Source organism: Geotrypetes seraphini, chromosome 7, assembly GCF_902459505.1.
Source record: "Geotrypetes seraphini chromosome 7, aGeoSer1.1, whole genome shotgun sequence".
NCBI lineage: Eukaryota > Metazoa > Chordata > Amphibia > Gymnophiona > Dermophiidae > Geotrypetes > Geotrypetes seraphini.
In genome coordinates this window covers 108236168-108256231 of record NC_047090.1, presented here as the reverse complement: position 1 = coordinate 108256231, position 20064 = coordinate 108236168, and the positions used below count along the sequence as shown (strand labels likewise).

The window sequence follows — 20064 nt, the reverse complement described above, 5'->3', positions numbered from 1 at the left end:
CCATCCTTGTCAGACAATATTCCCCATGCTATCTTTTACCATACTATGTCTGAAAATGTGGCGCAGTGGTTAGAACTGCGAGTTGTAGATTCCAACCCACACTTCTCCCTGTGACCCTGAGCAGGTTGCCAGATCCCCTATTGCCTCAGGTACATTAGATAGATTGTGAGCCCACTGGGTCAGACAGGGAAAAATGCTTGAGTACCTGAATAAATTCACGTAAACCTTTCTGAGCTCCCCTGGGAGAATGGTATAAAAAATTGAATGAATGAATGAATAAATAAACACATTACAGTGGTGCCTCGCATAACGAACGCCTCGCACAGCGAACGCTGCGCACAACGAACTTCATGTCTTGCTTCCCACAACGAACTTCGTTTCACACAACGAAGTCGCCCGAGCTGCATCCTTCCGCGCAGGCACCGCACTTAACTGCCCTCTCTCCGCCTGGCTCCCTGTGAAACAAGCACTGGCGCTACAGCCGACACCCCGCCGAGAAGAGAAAGTGATGTCGGCAGGGAAAGAAGCACGGTATCAAGCAGCTGTGGGTCCTGCACCGCCGATGCGGCTGCATCCACTGAGAGAGCCAGCGAAACTGAATGCACATCATTCGGGCGGGAAAATGCCAACTCAACCGGCGCCATTACTACATCTTCCCCCGAAGCGTCCACATACCCTGCAGCGCATAACCCCGATGGTGTTTGCCGCTTCCCACACCGGAAACAACTTTTAACCACCTCTGCTGCCATGTTACTGCACCGAAAAAGAGAAAAAACTAACACCACAGAACATGAAAACCACCGGGCCAACCAAAAATAAGCCAAGAAAAAAAAAATGAACAGTTAAGTCCCAGTTTTTGCCGCTGAGACTCTGCCCTCTCTCACTGTAAAATTAGACTCTACTTAGTCTGTCTTTAAATTTAAAAAATGTGTGTTGTTTTAAAAAACAATTATGTTTTTAGATGTATCTAAATAAAAATAATAACAAAAAATGTATCTTTTTTTATGTCATCTTAGCATATTTTATGCTACAGAACGAATTATTTTTTTTAACATGTATTGTTATGGGAAAACGCGTTTCACATAACGAACTTTTCGCATAACAAACTTGCTCCTGGAACCAATTAAGTTCGTTGTGTGAGGCACCACTGTATATGAAAACACGATTGACAGCTATTTCAGTGGCTGGCCCACAGTTATGGAACACTTCATCAGGTTCTTTAAGATTGTGTAATAACTTGAAATCTTTTAAAATGCTGTTTAAAAGGCATTTGTTTTGTAAAGCATTTTATTAACATAAGAACATAAGCAGTGCCTCTGCTGGGTCAGACCAGAGGTCCATTATGCCCAGCAGTCCACTCACGCGGCGGCCCATCAGATCCAGGACCTGTATAGTAATCCTCTATCTATACCCTTCTATCCCCTTTTGCTTCAGGAAATTATCTAATCCCTTCTTGAACCCCAAAACCGTACTCTGTCCTATCACACCCTCTGGAAGCGCATTCCAGGTGTCCACCACCCTTTAGGTGAAGAAGAACTTCCTAGCAATGGTTCTGAATCTGTCCCCTCTTAATTTTTCCAAATGCCCTCTCGTTTTTGTAGTTTTCGAACGTTTGAAGAATCTGTCCCTTTCCACTTTCTCCATGCCCTTCATGATTTTGTAAGTCTCTGTCATGTCCCCTCTAAGTCTCTGCTTCTTCAGGGAAAAGAGCCCCAGTTTCTCTAATTTTTCAGCATATGAAAGGTTTTCTATACCTTTTATCAATCGTGTACGGTGACCAATATTGGACACAGTACTCCAGATGCGGGCGCATCATCCCCCGATACAATGGCAGGATAACTTCTTTCATTCTGGTTGTAATACCTTTCTTGATAGTACCCAGCATTCTATTCGCCTTCTTAGAGACCACTGCGCACTGTGCCAACGGCTTCATTGTGTTGTCCACTATTACCCCCAAGTAGAGAGTTGCGCGGGGACAGAAATCCCACCCGTCCCCGCCAAAGTCCCACCCGTCCCCACCCGTCCCCGTGAGGACTCCCACCCGTCCCCACGAGGAATCCCTCCGTCCCCACCCGTCCCCGCGAGGAATCCCCTCCGTCCCCACCCGTCCCCGCGAGGAATCCCCTACGTCCCCGCCTGTCCCTATAAACTACAGAAATAGTTATTTCATTTAATTATGCTACTGAATTAAAGGCTCTGGTAGAAACCCATTTAAAAATAAGCAAAAAGACTTTATTAATTTGGAAATATTAATTGGGAAGAATACATACTTTGTAAACGGGTTTCTACCAGAGCCTCTAATGTTTATAAATTTTTATCAACACAACTAATATACTACTTTATCCTTAAGCAAAAAAAAAAAATAATAATAATTTTTTTCCTACCTTTATTGCCTGGTTTCTGCTTTCTTCATGTTCTCATTCAATTCCTTCCATCCACTGCCTCTCTTCTCTCTGTGTCTTCCATTTGCTCTGTTACTGTGCCTCTCCCTTTCTCCCCCCTCCCAAATTGGTCTGGCACCCATCTTTTTCCCTCCGCTCCCCCCATAATCTGGCACCTCTGTCTTCTTCCCTGCCAGCGTCTTCTTCCCATTCCCTCTTCCCCATTTCCTTTCAGTGTCCTTCTCCCCCACCATCTTTCCCATGTCCTGTCAGGCAGCATCCTTCTCCCCTCTCTGCCTTCCCCATGTCCTTTCAGCGGCCTTCTCCCCCCTCTGTCTTCCCCATGTCCTTTCAGTGGCATTCTCCACCCCTTTGTCTTCCCCAGTGCTTTCAGGGTCCTTCCCCCCCCTTCCTCCCGTTTACCCCATGTCCTTTCAGCGTTCTTTTCCACCCCTTTGTCTTCCCCAGTACTTTCAGCGGCCTTCTCCCCCCTTAAGCGTCTTTTCTTCTCCACTCCACCTTTCCTCCCTCCCTGCCTCCACCTTTGTGGCGCTTTTGCACCCGACCGACAACAGAACAGGCCCGGTCGGACAAATCTCCCTGTCCTGTAGCCGCGAATCTAAATTACCTTCTTACAGCAGCTGGAGTAGTGAAGCTGCTGTAAGAGGTAATTTAGATTCGCGGCTACAGGGCAGGGAGATTTGTCGGCCGGGCCTGTTGTCGGTCGATCGGGGGACCTGACCGGCTGTGCACATTCTCCGGGGCGGACCGCCCCCTCCCCCCTCTTTCGTACGCCATTGCCTTCTTCCTACCTGCCCTGCCGCACACAGCCGACCGGAAGTCTTCCTGATGTCAGCGCTGACGTCGGAGGAAGGGAGGGCTTTGCTTAAGCCCTCCCTCCGACGTCAGCGCTGACATCGGGAAGATTTCCGTTCGGATGTGTGCTGCGACAGGGCAGGTAAGGAGAAGGAGACTACCCTCGCGGCTCGACCAACCCCGCTGCGATCCAACCCCGCAGGAACCCCGCGACCCTCGGAGGCGTCCCCACGGGATCCCCGCGACCCTAGGGGGCGTCCCCACGGGATCCCCATGACCCAAAGGGGGAACCCGCGGGATCCCCGCGGGTCCCGCGGGATTCCCGTCATCCCCGTTCCCGTGCAGCTCTCTACCCCCAAGTCCTTTTCTTGGGTACTTTCACCCATTACCAGCCCTCCCATCGTATAGCTGTACTTCGGGTTTATGTTTCCTACATGCAAGACTTTACATTTCTCTACATTAAACTTCATCTGCCATCTCATCGCCCATTCTTCTAGTTTGTTCAGGTCCCTTTGTAAATGGTTGATCCTCGGAGCAGATTCATGTGGCATATTCTCTGAATTGTAATCTTGTTTTTAGTTTTAAGGATAGTTTGGCAGCTAATAGACCTGTAGTAGTTTTAATGTTTGTGATGTACTGATCTTTTATGGACGTGACAAGTTATGTATGTTTTATTGTAATCTGCTTAGGCATTAAGCAGAATAGAAATTTTTAACATAAAATAATAATAATAATGGAACTATGATCACCAAGGCATGCAGAAGGGGCAGTTTATAACTACAAGGCACCCAGCATATACCTCATTTCCCAATATTCATACATATTGCAAAATATTGAATTTATAGATGCTACATGTGTGAGATGTGAGACCACTCTGATTCAGTGGAGCAATTTTATGACTGGGCAATACAATTTAGACACTCACTTTACGCTGGCTGTATTCTACTGTATAACAGCAATTATGCAAGTAATTTCTGTTATAGAATGCTAGTAAAAATTGGCAGTTGAAGCCTACATGTAGGCACACTGGTTTATTCCAATACAAGGGGTAAATGTACACACCTAAAGGCAACACCTGTGCATGTAAGTTATACGCATAAATGGGAGATGCCCACTACCTGCCTATGTTCCTCCCTCTGTGATCGCCTCTTTGCAGTTATGCCCTATGGTGGTGACATACTAAAGGTTTGCAGTACTGCTGAGTGCACACCCAACACACATATTAATTAAGTGATTTAGCCTTGGGGACCTGGCTTCCCCCATTTTGGGCTCAGGCCCCCTGCTCCAAACTACAGTACCCTGGAAGACTGGCAGAAATGCCCAAGCCCTGCCAGCCGAAGAGCTCTTCAGCCTGAACTTACCCAATGCAAGAAAGTCGACAGAGTGATTTCCAGCCACTGATGCCGGCACTCCTTGCACATGCTCTGTTTGCACATATGAACTGAGCATGCTCAAGGCGTGCCTGTAGTCGTGGCTGGAAAGCACATCAATGACTTCTTCATACCTGGGAAGTTTGGACCATGGAGTTCTTCAGCTGGCAGGGCCTGGGCACCCCACCATCAAAGATAAAATTTGTAACAGGGGTGAGGAGAGAGAATGGGTGCCCCCCCCAAAAAAAAAATGGGTGCCCCCCCCAAAATGGGTGCTCCCCCAAAAAATACATTCTAGTATTCTATAACTTAATGCATATAATTGACACTTAACATTAGGCAACCTGTTATAGAATGAGCGAGTTGTGCATTAAAGCCACACTATCACATCCTTTCTGCACAACATAACACTATTGCATTGTTAGCAAGAATGTACTTGTGATGTCATTTGATTCTGTTTGTACTCTACACATTTCGTTCTGCTTTCAACCTGTTTGTGTTTGTTTTTCTATTGCATTGGGTGGATAGAGCACAGTGGACAAACTGATCAAGAAGACGAACCTTGCTTTGGTAGTAGGAACACACTCATGGCGGGATCAGTTCTTGGAAGCCATTACTGTCAGTGCAGGTGAGGGCATGGTTCTGAAAATAGTGGAAGTGGTGTGCATTTAGAAGCTTTGATAGCAGCCCAGGACAACCTAGTCATTCTGCATAAAGTGTCTCCCCTTCTTTGTACCTCTCCCAGTACACACACACACAAGTGGGTGAAAGCAAGGTTATCACACTGAACAAAAATTGTCTAGACTATTTCTTTATCTATAAACTGTGTATATACATAATATATAATGTATTTGTCTGTTATAAATTATGTATATATGTTAGAATTTGCCTAGAAATGTTGATGGAGTGTAATATGATTTTTTTTTTACATTTATAAATATATAAGTATTTTTTTCTTTTATAAAGCACTGTTATAGTGGTTCATAGAAGTTGTCCTCTTTTTAGAGGACTGTTGGCTAAATATCTTTTTAATATCAAATATGTAAGATTTGAACAGCTAGAATGACTAAAGTGTACTATTTTTGTACATGCTAATGTACTATTAATAACTGGGTTAACAGTGAGTGCCAACATTTACATGTTAGTAACTCCAACAGCAAATATGAATTGCAACAGTGGTTCCCAAACTCGTCCTAGGGAAACTCCAGCCAATCAGGTTTTCAGAATGTCCACAATGAATGCTCATGTGATTGATTTACATACACTGCTTCCTTATTATGGAAATCTGTCTCATGTATATTCATTGTGGATATCCTGAAAATCCGACTGGCTGGTATTCCCCTGGGACAACTTTGGGATTCACTGCACTACATTCTGTGAGCTGTGTGGGTATGTACCTATTGTTTCATTGGTCTGTACCATCTTGTTTGTTTGCAGCAGGGGATGAAGAGGAGGATGAGTCTGGGGAGGAGCGCCTACCGTCTTGTTTTGACTATGTCATGCATTTCCTGACAGTCTTCTGGAAAGTGCTCTTTGCGTGTGTTCCACCGACAGAATACTGGAATGGCTGGGCCTGTTTTGTTGTGTCCATCATGATCGTAGGCATGCTTACAGCTGTCATTGGAGATCTGGCCTCCCACTTTGGCTGCACAATAGGGCTTAAAGACTCTGTGACTGCTGTAGTCTTTGTAGCATTTGGCACCTCGGTACCAGGTAAGGGTTAGTTCAGCTTCATTTGCTAGCTGTTGGAGTGGGTCAGTAGCTTGATTGCATCACTTGGATATGCTAAAAGCCAACAAGAGCATGACATTTTCCAGACAGGGCTGGTACTATCTGATATACTGTCCAGAAAGGGAGTGCGACTCAAAAAGATTTGTTTTCTTTAGTTTCCCATGTTGTTTATGGCAGAAAGGTGAACAGACTGAAATAAGCCAAAGTAGTCCAAGGAGAGTATGGTACATTGGTTAAAGCTACAGCCTCAGCACCCTGAGGTTGAGGACTCAAACCCACACTGCTCCATGTGAGCCTGAGTAAGTCACCTAATTTATTTATTTTTAAAAATGTATATACCGTATACAACCTATGCGGTTTACGTAAAAACCAAACATAAAAATTTGACAATGCAAACATGATTGTTATAAAACCTAATCCTACATAACTATAGGATAACTTCGGAATGCATGAATCCAAATCCTTATGTTATCACAAAGCTGCACATCCTAATCTCAGACACATCCCATTACACAAATGCATTCACAAACAAATGTGTCTTCAGTAGTTTCTACATTAGATAGATTGTGAGCCTGCTGGGACAGACAGGGAAAACTGCTTTGAGTGCCTGAATAAATTCATGGAAACCATTCTGAGCTCCCCTGGGAGAACAGTATAGGAAACTGAATAAATAAATGTATTCAGCAAGCAACAATACCGGTTGGGTCAAAACTTACACCCTTCTGGGCCAAGTTCTGCTCTTCCTGGGCTGTGTCAGGGGCTTAATAGTACTAAACTGGTGTAAGATTGCATCTAACACCAAGTCTGAACTCAGTATTGAGGAAGAAAGATACTTTAATCTGGCTTGGACTATTTTGGTTTGTTTTGGTCTTCTCACCTTTCTGCCGGTCTGGCTTTTGCAGACCGTTTGCCCGCTTCATGGGAAGTTTTTCATTTTGTGAACCATCTTCCAGCACTATACGTCAATTCTTTGTTTTACCATCATCATCAAGTTTTCTTGGCAGAATAGAGAAATAGACTGCCCGGCCTTCAGCGCGGTATATAGTTGATGTTGTCACCCGTTGTCACATCAAATGCCCATCTTCTGCTGCCCAGATGAGTGGTGCATCGTTAGTCTGACATCTCCACTGAAACCTCTCCGCCTTGGAAGGTAGTGAAACTACCGATGGCATAGCTTTGAGCTTCTCAGTTGCATGCAAGCCCCAGTGGCACGACAAACCCATGTATCATGACTTTATAAGAATGAAAAGATGAAAAATTGGGGGGGGGGATCAGGTTTTAAATAGGGAAACTCAAAATTGGACTATCCTGGTCACTAAAGCAAAGTTTTATGGAAATAACATATTCTATACATTTTAGTCATGAGCAATTAGAAAACTACACTTACTGCCCAGGAACAAAAGTGATATCGCACTGCTGGTTAAGTATAAGGGTGGAAACCTTTTAGTGATAATTTTAAACAAATGTGCATCCCTATTATCTAGCTGACCTTCTTTCCCTTCTCTAGAAGCCTGGGCCAATCAGGCCTTAGGCATAGCAGGTCCGCCCATCCCTACTAATCCTAAGGCCTGATTGGCCCAGATGCCTACGAACCTGGGCCAATCACACCTTAAGGTTAGGGCAGACCCGCTATGCCTAAGGCCTGATTGGTCCAGGCTTCTAGAGCCTGGGCCAATCAGGCCTTAGACTTAGCGGGGATGGGCCGGGAAGGGGCGGGCCCGTCTCATTTCGACAAGGCGGGCCTGTTGGCTGGACGGCAGCAAGACCCGTCCAGCCGGCCAACATTTAAAGGTTAGTTGGGGAGGTCGTTAGCATGGGGGGTCTGGAGGGGGTCCGGCTTTCTGGCAGGAGGAGTTGGGCACCCTCCTGCCGGCAATCTAGAGTTTCGGGGGCGGGGACGGCTTTCCGGCAGGAGGGGTTGGGCACCCTCCTGCCGGCGATTGGGAGTTTGGGGGGGTGTTCCAGCAGGAGGGGTTCGGCACCCTCCTGCTGGTGATCTAGAGTTTCGGGGGGAGAGGGCGGCGTTCCGGCAGGAGGGGTTGGGCACCCTCCTGCTGGTGATCAGACAAGTGGCTGCGGCCACTATACTTACAATGTATGGCCTACATTTTAAGCGTCTCTTCCTCTACTAGGGAGACACGTAGGGCCCCCTAGGTTCGCCTAAGGCCCTTTGGCGAGCTTAGGTGTCTTGCGGGCCTCCCTAGGCTCCCGGAAGCGCCTTCAATATAGGCGGCCTGCCTGGGGAGCATTTTTTTAAAAACATGCATACCCGATTGGCTGATTAGACAGCTGTAGGACGCCTACAGCTGCCTAAAATCGGGACGGCACTTTGCAGAATCAGGGCCAAAATGTCTCTTCAATAACTTCTTAAAAGCATCAAGATTACATTGCTTTCTAATGTAGAAAGGTAGCTGGTTCCATTCCCGGGGGCCCCTACAGGAAAACATAGTTACACGTGAGGTATTCAGTCTCAATTCCCTTACAGATGGCACAAACAAGTCACCATGATAGACAGAGCACAGCTTGGATAAAGGGACATAAGCCTGAATAATACCCACCAAACTAGCGGGAGCAGGAGTACTAGTATACTGTCCCCATGAAAAATTATAGCAATCTCCTCTCAACAAATACGAGAAACACATTCATTAATTTTTGTGACCACAAAATATTTTTGAGCCCAGTACAAAAGCCTCAGGGCTGACATATATGTCCTGCATACGAGAATTAATTATGCACTAGAAAAAGCTTAATCAGCCAACACAATCCCATTGTTTCCAACATGTTAAATTCAGTGTGGGAGACAGATCTAGATCTTGGGACTTTGAACTGGGACCCAGGATATTTTGCACTGATGAGTTATTAATATTCTCTATCAGATAATAAAACTTTCCAGACTTTGCTGCCTCTAGCTTGATATCTTGCTCTGCATTTCTGTTTTTTTAAATCTCATTATGTAATCTAGAAAGCGCCATTTTTAGTACTTATACGTCATTGTGACAAGGGAACCTTTTAGCGTGCATGTTAAGGCCTTACTGTGTAGTGTGCTATTATTAGCAGGTACAGAAGGCTTGTGATGAGCATGTTAAACTTTAATGTGATGGCCCCCTGCTCACCTTTCTTCATTACGTGGTCCAAATACATTATATAAAGTCATTCTTATTATTTATGGCTTCAATTCTGCAAAACTCCTGAATTGCAGAAACGACCAAGTATTTTAAGACATTCAGCCTGCAGCATTTTTTTTCACATTACAAATTAATAATAATCATGATAATAAAAGGTACTTAGGTCAGTTCAGAGGATACAGCCAAGTATCCTGTAGAGATTTTGTTAAACCCCCGCTCCCATGAATTTCAAATGACACCGGCCTAAATTTTATTAACTCATCGGTATTTCATGCATCTGAAAATTCATGCATCTGAAAATGTTTCTTTAGCCCAGGAGTGGGCAACTCCAGTCTTCGAGGGCCAGAATCCAATCGGGTTTTCAGGATTTCACCAATGAATATGCATTGAAAGCAGTGCATGCAAATAGATCTCATGCATATTCATTGGGGATGTCCTGAAAACCCGATTGGATTCCGGCCCTCGAGGTCTGGAGTTGCCCATCTCTGTTCTAGCTCCTGTTGCCAAGGGCTGACTGAGCTTGATTTGCAGATTCTTTTAGGTTAGAGATTCTAACTCATTCTCCAATTATACACTCCAGACTGGTATATTCTTGTCTTATTTTATTGGAAGTCAGACATGATTTCAGTGACCTGGTTACAGGCATAGATAGCTGTATCTCTAAGCTCCAGAGTTGGGCGAATTCCATTCAAATGAAACTGAATACAGTGGTATCTTGGTTTACGAGCATAATTCGTTCCAGAAGCATGCTCGTAAACCAAAATACTCGTATATCAAAGCAAGTTTCCCCTTGGGAAATAATGGAAACTCGCTTTGATACGTTCCCACTCCCCAAGGCTAGCAGCGCTGCTCTATGCCCCCCCCCCACGAGAACCGGCATTGCTCCCCCCAAAGGCCCCCCCCTGCGATCCGGTACCTTCCCCCCCCGCGATCCGGCACCCCCCCCTGCTGCGACCTGAAGTCCCCCAGACCCACCCGAACCCACTTCTTACTTTCATCTCGGCCTCAGCACAGGCACCAGCATGTCCTGTGCGTTGGTGCCGGTGCCCAAAGATCGGCCTCCTCTTCTGTGCTGGGCCTTGAGCATCTGCGCATGCTCAAGGCCTGCAAGTTCACGTTCTCTCCAAGATCTCCGAGAATCTCGGAGAGAGCGTGAACTCGCAGGCCTTGAGCATGCACAGATGCTCAAGGCCCAGCACAGAAGAGGAGGCCGATGCCAGTGCCGAGGCCGAGTTGAAAGTAAGAAGCGGGTTCGGGTGGGTCTGGGGAACTTCAGGTCGTGGCAGGGGGAGGGGGTGCCGGATCACAGGGGGGAGGGTGCCGGATTGCGGGGGGAGGGTGCTGGATCACGGGGGGACGCTCGTAAATCGAGGCACGCTTGGTTTCCGAGGTGCCGATTTTGCAAATGTTTTGCTCATCTTACAAAACACTCGCAAACCGGTGCACTCGTAAACCGAGGTACTATTAAGCTGCTTTGGATCGGACTTAGATTAGTTAATCTCCCTACTAATATTGCATTGAAATCAAATATTATATTACAACTTGACTTCACTTCTAGAGTTTTGGACATTTTTCTGGATTCCTCTCTCACTTTTAATGACCAAATAAATTCCTTTGCAAAGAACATAAGCAGTGCCTCCGCCGGGTCAGACCATAGGTCCATCCCGCCCAGCAGTCCGCTCCCGCGGCGGCCCGAACAGGTCACGGCCTGTCTGAGTCACCAGAAGGGGCCCCCTTGCCACCTTGGTTTCCCATTGAGTCCTATGTTCCCATCGAAGTCCTAACCCTCCGGTCTTGCACATGCACGACCTGGTTGGATTTCTATACTTATTATCTGGTTAGCTTTCTATACCTGTGTTACATCCCAGAACCTCTCTCAGTATCCCACAATCCCCCTATCCCTCAGGAATCCGTCCAATCCCTGTTTGAATCCTTGTATCGTACTCTGCCTGATCACTTCCTCCGGTAGCGCATTCCAAGTGTCCACGACCCTTTGGGTGAAAAAAAACTTCCTTGCATTTGTTCTGAACCTATCTCCCTTCAGTTTCTCTGAATGCCCCCTCGTGCCTGTTGACCCCTTCAGCCTGAAGAATCTGTCCCTATCCACCTTCTCTATGCCCCTCATGATCTTGAAGGTCTCTATCATATCTCCCCTGAGCCTCCTTTTTTCCAGAGAGAAGAGCCCCAGCCTATCCAACCTCTCGGCGTATGGGCAGTGTTCCAGCCCTCTTACCAGTTTCGTTGCTCTCCTTTGAACTCTCTCAAGTACCGCCATGTCCTTCTTGAGGTACGGCGACCAATATTGAACGCAGTATTCCAGATGTGGACGCATCATCGCTCGATACAATGGCATGATGACTTCCCGCGTCCTGGTTGTTATGCCCCTCTTTATGATGCCCAGCATCCTGTTGGCTTTTTTCGAGGCTGCTGCGCACTGTGCAGATGGCTTCAGTGATGCATCCACCAGCACACCCAAGTCTCTCTCAAGACTGCTGTCTCCCAACAATGCCCCCCCCAATTTGTAGTTGAACAACGGGTTCTTTTTCCCTATATGCATGACCTTGCATTTTTCCACGTTAAAGCGCATTTGCCATTTGTTTGCCCAGTCTTCCAGCTTGTCCAGGTCCCTTTGCAGGTCCTCACACTCCTCCCTGGACCTAACTCTGCCGCACAGTTTGGTATCGTCTGCAAATTTTATAACCTCGCACTTTGCCTCCTTTTCCAGGTCATTGATAAATATGTTGAAGAGTAACGGCCCCAGCACCGATCCCTGTGGCACACCGCTCGTGACTCCCCGCCAGTCAGAGTATTGTCCCTTTACTCCGACTCTCTGCAGTCTACCCGACAACCAGTGCTCGATCCATTTGTGCACATCCCCTCCCACCCCGTGGTTCCACAGCTTCCTAAGCAGCCTTTCATGTGGCACCTTGTCGAAAGCCTTTTGAAAATCAAGGTAAATGATGTCTATAGGTTCCCCATTGTCCACCCGACTGCTTATTCCCTCAAAGAAGTACAGAAGGTTCGTTAAGCATGACCTTCCCTTACAGAATCCATGCTGGCTTGTTCTCAGTAGGCCATTTCTCTCGATGTGCTCGCAAATACCGTCCTTGATCATAGCTTCCACCATCTTCCCTATAATTGAAGTCAGGCTCACCGGCCTGTAGTTCCCGGGGTCACCCCTCGATCCCTTCTTGAAGATAGGTGTGACATTTGCCAATTTCCAGTCCTCTGGTACCTCTCCAGTTTTCAAGGATAGGTTGCAAACATGCTGGATTGTGCCCGCTATTTCTTGTCTTAGTTCTAAAGAAATGTTTCTTTAGTTTGCACTTGCTGAGGAAAGTCAGGTCACTATTTTATCAAGAACATTATTTATTACTGGTACAATCCATTGTGTTGGCCCAGTTGGACTACTGTTATTCTACTTACTTGGGCAGCTTAGATCGTCTCTAGTTAATACAGAATACAGCGGCCAAACTTATTTTTGGAAAGAGAAAGAACGACCATGTTTCCCCATTGCTGAGAAAACTCCATTGGCTTCTGGTCCATCATAGGATACAGTTCAAGTGTGCATGTGTGGTTTTCAAACTCCTTTAGGGAATATTTGACTCTTTGCTTCCCCTTAGTTGGAATTCCTTTAGGTCCTGCTATTCAAGAATTACAACAATTCACAAATTAGCATTTCCTTCTCTGAAAGGTATTAAATGCACTGGGAAGCTTACCTCCTCTTTCACTAAAGTGCGCTAGCGTTTTTAGTGCACACTGCAGATTAGCACGTGCTACCCCCACGCTACGCGCCAAGAACTAACAACAGCTCAATGGTGGCATTAGCGTCTAGCGCACGTGGCAATGCAATGTGCGCTAAGCGCGTGCTAAAACCACTAGTGCAGCTTAGTTAAAGGCGCCCTTAGCAAATCTTTTACATTTAAATTTCTCCAGAATTCTACTGTTCAACGGCTCCCCCTTCTGCTTCTATTCCTTTCTCTCCTCTCTTCTACCTTCCAAAGTATTTAGATCAATGCTGTCTTGTTAAAATGTTTATTTTATTTTTCCTCTAACTCTACTTTTCACTTCTCTATTACCCTCCAGGTACTTTAGTTAGATTGTGAGCCTTCGGGACAGTAAGGGAATTTTTCAAGTACCTTTCTTATTTCTAATCTTAATGTATATTTTCTGTAAACCGCTTAGAACCTAACGGATGTAGCGGTATATAAGAAATAAATTACATTACATTACATTTAAATTGGTGAGAATTTGTAATGGACTTTCAGATTCTCTAAGACTGGTAAATCAATTATATCAATTTCGAAAAAGTTTAAAAACCTGGTTGTTTTCACAATAGTTAATTTGATTTTACCCGTCGAATAGTAATTTTAAGCAATTCAACATACTTTTTTTCCATCCATCTAATCTAACCAATTTTTGTTTTTATCCCACAGTTTTTACTTGTTATGTTTCATTTTTTAACGAAGTGTAAACCGAGTCGATCTCCTTAGGGAGTAGATACGGTAATAAAATGAAGATTAGATTAGATTAGACTGTATTTCACTTTTACTTTCATTTCATTACTGAAATCCTTTCATTGCTGTCTCTGTCAAAGCAAGTGCATAGGTTCTGGGTCCCAAGTTCAGGCCCACTATCTGGTAAAGAGACTAGTGGTGGGATCAAGTTGTCTTCTCCCCCCTCCCCCCCACCCCGTACATTTCCTGACATCCACAAACCCATCCTCCCTCACCCCCTGAACCTCTCCCATAGTAACTCTTCTCCTCCCACCTTCCTCAAAACCATGCCTTGCCTCTTTTAGGGACTGTTCCTTATGTCTAGGGGTGAGGGAGCTGAAGTGATCCTCAGTCGCTCTTTCCTCATTACAGTGGCGTAGTCATAGAGGCCCTGGGCACCCCCACCCACACACACACCTGGAAACCCCCACCCCTACACACACCCTCTGCTTTCACAGCTGACCTGCCTAACATAGCTTAAAATAGCATACCATGGAATGCACTCAGGCATTCTGCTTAGGATTACCAGACTTCTAGATTTACGCGGACGTGTCGTCTTTATAGAGGGCTGTCCAGGAGTCCAGACAGGTTTTCAAAACCCAGCACTTTGTCCTAGTTTTGAAAACCATTGAGCTCGGGGCCACGTCTGGAGGGCATCTGCGCGGATGTGATGCGATGAGGTCACGTGTATGCGCGTGATGTAATTGCGTCGCCTCCATGCAGATGTCCTCTAGACGCCACCCAGAAGAGATGGGATTTGTGTGGGGCTGGGGTTAGGGGGGGCAGAATGGGGTGGGCTGTTGCTGGAATGAGGCGGGGCTGTGGTAGAACAGGGTGGGGCTGCGGCAGAAGTTTTTAATGGCACTGTTCAATTAATAGCTTCGATAGAACCAATAAAAATTAAATTAGGTGTCTAGATCAGCTTGCCATGTTTTATAGAATCAGGCCTAAGGTCTCATACAGTAATCCTACGCTAACCAGTTAGTGTATGTTAATGTGACTGCGCTAACTGATTAGAGCAGGAAAGCTCGCCTCTGACCCCTGACATACCCCCCTCAAGAAAAAAATTAAAAGTATTTTTTAGCATGCACTAGTTTGGCAGTTACTGCAGAATTAGTGTTAACAGATTTTATCCTACAATGTAGGTGCTGCTAGATGCCATTTACAGAATCAGGTCCTTTATGGCTGTAGTAAAAATGACCTTAGTGCTCACACAAGGGGATGCTGAGGCCACTTTTTACTGCAACTTAGTAAAAAGACCCCTTAGCTTCCTAAATTTAGGAGCTCAGGGTTTTGTTTTATGAACATTGGCCTCGGTATATTTCTTTTGTTTTTCTGCCGTTTCCTGGTCCTTGACCTCCCAATCTCACTTGGTGTTATGTCTTTTCTCTCTCTTGTTTGTATTTACTGAGCTGAAACATGAATTCATTCAAGTGCGTCCCATAATTTATATAAATGTTATCCTTTCTTCTTTCTTTTTCATAGATACTTTTGCCAGCAAAGTGGCTGCAATTCAGGATGTCTACGCAGATGCTTCAATTGGGAATGTTACTGGTAGCAACGCCGTCAACGTATTCTTGGGCATTGGACTGGCTTGGTCAGTGGCTGCCATCTACTGGGCCTCCCAGGGAAAAGAATTTCGTGTCACTGCAGGCACACTGGCTTTTTCTGTTACTCTCTTCACCATCTTTGCTTTCATCTGCATCAGTGTCTTGCTATACAGGAGGCGGCCACATGTCGGGGGAGAACTAGGCGGCCCTAAAGGTTGCAGACTTGCCACCGCTTTGCTCTTTGTGAGCCTGTGGTTGCTCTACATCCTGTTTTCCACTCTGGAGGCTTACTGTTACATCAGAGGTTTTTAAGCAATGGGAAAGTGAACAGTGGAGGAATCGTTCCTCTGTTACCTCATCAGACTCTAGTCCTTAAAGTCTCTTCAAGCCAGAAGTGACAGCTGCCAAATCTCACACTTCATCAGCAGCAGAGCTATCAGATGTCAGGACTGGTGAGACAACGTGAAAGACTTTTCTTTTCTTTTTTTTTTAAGGTACAAACTAAAAAAAAGTATTGAGCAACAATTGCCAAACTGTTCACCAAAATTCAGAAGCAGTAGAGCTTAGAAAATGTCATTTTCTCTTCTTGTTCTCCTGTTCTTTTCAGCTTTTCAATTTTTTTTCTTTTTTTTTCTTTTCGTAAATGATGGAAAACGATATAAGGCTTGATCAACTTCAATGTAGTTTTTTTGTTCTGGAGACTCAATGGACTTTTTTGTTTTGTTTTCATTTTTCGACCACAGACAAAAGCCTTGTCCAACTATCAGTGTTGGAACTAAATACATATTTCAACAGACACAAAATTCATATCCATCAAAACAGCCACGGAAGCCAAATTACTATTTAATTGCAGCTTGAGACTGATGGATTTTAAATAAAACTACACACACTCACACGAATATTGTTTTAAAGGCCGCAGCATGAATCAACTCATTCAGTACAGACTTGACTTGGCAAAAAAAGAACTAATATATTACATATTCTATATATTTTGACTATAATATTTGTATGAAGGCTGTAATACTGCAAGGAAAGGTACTTTACATGTTGCAACAGTGTTAAATAGAAAATTCTGGGCAAAATCCCATATTTTTTCCATTTCTTTATGATGTTTTTTAAAGTGCTAGTAAGATTGTCTAACCAATTTGCCATTTTCAGATTGTGGTGCTTCTGAGCATTGCTAAGGAAACCAGAGACCAGAGTCTTAAAAATCAGTAAAATACGTGATGTGAAGGTTGATTGGGTTTTTAAAAGATAGTTAAAAGTTCAGATGGCTAGATTTGAGGAGCGTTTTCAGAATGCTATCATGAGCGTCTCTCTCATTGTTTGGGTTCATCTTGACACTTTTTTGACACATGTTCTATCATTGGGTGAGGGGGATGCCTTCTACATTCTGTCCTATAATTCACTAGCATAAGATGCGTTGAATGTTCTAATGTGCTGAATCCCTTGCAGTAATAATTTTGAGTCTTTCAGCTGCTGTAAATGGTATTTCTTACTCAGCTAATGCGACGTTATGTCATTTTGGATATGTTGTTTGATGGTGACACATTCCCTCATGAGTCATCGCAGATGTTTGATCTTTACCAAGTACGGAAGAGTGGCCTTCCCATCTCCTTTTTAACTCAGAAAGCGCCCACTTTAATTTCAACTTAATATGAAAAACAATAAATCACTAAACAAAGAAGTTGTATCTTGATTTCTAGCAGCGGTCATGGACTGCAGGAAGCAGTTGGTGAGATGCTGAAATGTGTACTTATGTATCTTAAGATGAGATGATGCTCACTGGCTGGCATTTCAGAGGCAATGTATAAGAGAAAATGTCTGTAAATAAGAGAAGCCATGCAAATAAATAGTCTCAGTTTATGCAATATAGGAAATGTAAGAAATCAAGAGAGACTGCATATCACCCATCTACTATAGTGGTTACTGTCTGTGGTTGTGGGCAATGTGCTCAATTAATATTTCTCTGGTGGTACACGGTTTTGCATATCGTATTGTGCTGCCTCTCCTTGGAAATACAGCACTTCACACACATGACTACATTTCTCTCTTGCAACACAGTTGATCAGGTGTGAGTGTTCCTCTCTTGAAATGGAGCTTATCACCTTTGTCTTGACCCTACTCTCTTGAAGTACAGTGTTTTTTGCAGGTTGTTGTATTTCTTAAATGAATGCATACACCATTCAAACAATACCAGGAAGAGGGAGTATAAGAAAACACTAATATATATATAGATATATATATAGATATATATATATCAATATCTATCACAATATTGTGATAGTTCATACAAAACTAATTGCACAACAGGAAGGGAAAAAAAAAAGCCTTGGCGAGCACTTCACTCTCAATCATTGGCTAAAAAAACCTTCCAGTAAGTAATTCAGCTCACGGTAGAGGGTTGAATGAAAAGTATTGCCTCCACCTTCAGAATGTTTGTTTAAATTAATATATTGCAATGACAGAAAACCAAAAATAATGCTCTAAACTTGCTCTTTTATTATATGTATTTACCTTTGTACATAGTCGCCATCGTTTGCCACATATTTCTGCCAATAATGGACACATTTTTGAAAGCCGTCATGAAAAAAAAAAAATACATTTTGTCTCTTCAACCAGTTGCTTACAGTCCTTTCTACTGCTTCATTTGACTTGAACAGATACCCCCAATTACAATTTTAGAAATCATCTATTTCAGGAATTTGGCACTATTTCAGGAAATCATCTATTTCCATCACTAGGCACTATTTCAGTCATCTATTGCCTGGCACTAGGTCTCGACTATATGGAAGATAGGTAAGACTGTGAGACCCATCTCTACAATTTGAAGGGCTTATTTCTAAATTCAGCTAAGTCCATATTTGGACTTAGAGGGTTTTAGAAATCAGGGCCAGGATGGGGAGATGCAAACAGGACAGCTCCCTGGGTCCCACAGTTCCAGCGGGTAGAAAAAGGTAATCTTATTCTGTAAAGGTAAAGGTAGAAAAAGTAATCTTATTCTGTATTTATTAATTGGAATATGCCAGCTTTTGGAAATGTTAGGGTTACCATATTTGTGAACACATAAAAGAGGACACATGGCCCTGCCCCTGCCCTCACCTCTCCCCTGGGCGGTTGCCAGCTGTGTGCAGCCAGGGCTGTAGCAAGCTATAATTGCACCCCATGCTACTTGCCCTCTTTGTCACTCTACAATCCTTTCTTGTGCTGTGCCCATGATATATCAGAGTTTCAGTTGTGAATTTTATACTTTATTCAAAAATAAAAATACAATTCTTTTTTCTACCTTTGTCATCTAGCTGTTTAATTTTTCTAATCATGTTGGTCCCAATCTCTGCTTTCTCCTTTCCTCTGTCTTCTCTTAATTTTCATGCCAGGGTTTTGTGTTCATTTGTCAGAAAATTGTTTTCAAGATTTGCAATCCAACCAGCTGTGGAACAGATGATTTCCTCTGAAAAAGCTTTGTGAAACTTAAACAGGAAATCCCTGTTGGGTTTTGGTTGGATTGCCAGTGTCAGTGACCAGTTAGAATGGATTACAAATTATTAAAACAATTTTCAGATGGAAGACTGCAACCTGTCATTTTGAAGAGGCTGGCCAGAGGGAGTAGGCATTCCTCCAATCAGCCATCGTAAATAAGGTAAGGAGAAGGGGACAGGGGAGTCGTTCGGAGGCATGTGGGGGGGGTGGCGGGAAAGAGTGGGCATCTCTCCCACTGTTGGGGGAGGTACGTTGCTTAGCAGCGGAAGGGAGTGGGCATCTCTCCCATTGCCGGGGGGGGGGGGGGTGCCGGGTTGGGGGGTCACAACAACAGCAGTGGGAGAGAGTGAGCATCTCTCCTGCTGTTGGGGGCATTGCTTGGCGGCAGGAGGGAGTGGGCATGTCTCCCACTGCTCAACTTTGGCAGCTCAATTTGTTGGGGTTTTTTTGCATTCTATGCATATGCCCATCACTATCACGAACGATGGGCACATAAAAAATTAGCGAATCTTCGCTACTCTCCACCAACCTCATTTGTATGAGTGTTTTTTGCAGAATGACTCACTTTTTAAAAAATTGTTACAATAACAGCTGTGACAGGGACCCATCGGTTTTTAACGCAAATTTTTGAGAATCTAGGTCAAGATGCACTAAAGCCAACGTTCGTCACCAAACCTGTTTTAGCAGCTTTAACGATGATCGCATTTGCCAACCTGATGCAGAAATTGGCTCACGGCTTGGTTTTCTGCATGATCGCTCATTCCCCAAGCTGACCATGCATATAAGCTGATTAATATTAAAATGCCAAGAAAACTAGTAGAACGACTGATGCTCAAACATGGCTTCCCAATGCACTAAAAAAGTGATCACTTTTAGCAATCCAAATAAAGGTGACTGGTCAAGACCAGTCGCTTCCTGTCTAACCTTTTTTAAAAAATGTATTAATCATTATTTATTACCTATTTCAAATGAAATACAACAAATTAAATATATAGTCCACATCAATGGACGGAGGCATCAAGAAATTATTTTAATTATTACTGTATTTACTAACAATCAAGAAATATGGACCCTTTCATACCAAAACTTCCTTCTAAATTTAATAGGTCCTCTAA

At 44.2% G+C, this 20064-nt stretch overlaps 1 protein-coding gene across 14 annotated transcripts in view; it reads left to right on the top strand.

Annotated features, from left to right (window-relative positions):
* The window catches only part of SLC8A3 (solute carrier family 8 member A3), a 502626-nt gene extending 484924 nt beyond the window's left edge, over positions 1-17702 (top strand). For 10 of the 14 annotated variants that reach the window (XM_033952912.1, XM_033952924.1, XM_033952920.1 and 7 more), the window contains 3 exons: positions 5096-5195; positions 6005-6280; positions 15405-15781. In XM_033952912.1, coding sequence (XP_033808803.1) covers positions 5096-5195; positions 6005-6280; positions 15405-15781 — 753 coding nt within the window. Of the gene's footprint in view, positions 1-5095; positions 5196-6004; positions 6281-15404 lie in introns of all 14 variants that reach the window. The other 4 variants (XM_033952918.1, XM_033952921.1, XM_033952917.1 and 1 more) reach the window with 2 other exon arrangements.
* Positions 17703-20064: the final 2362 nt, after the last annotated feature.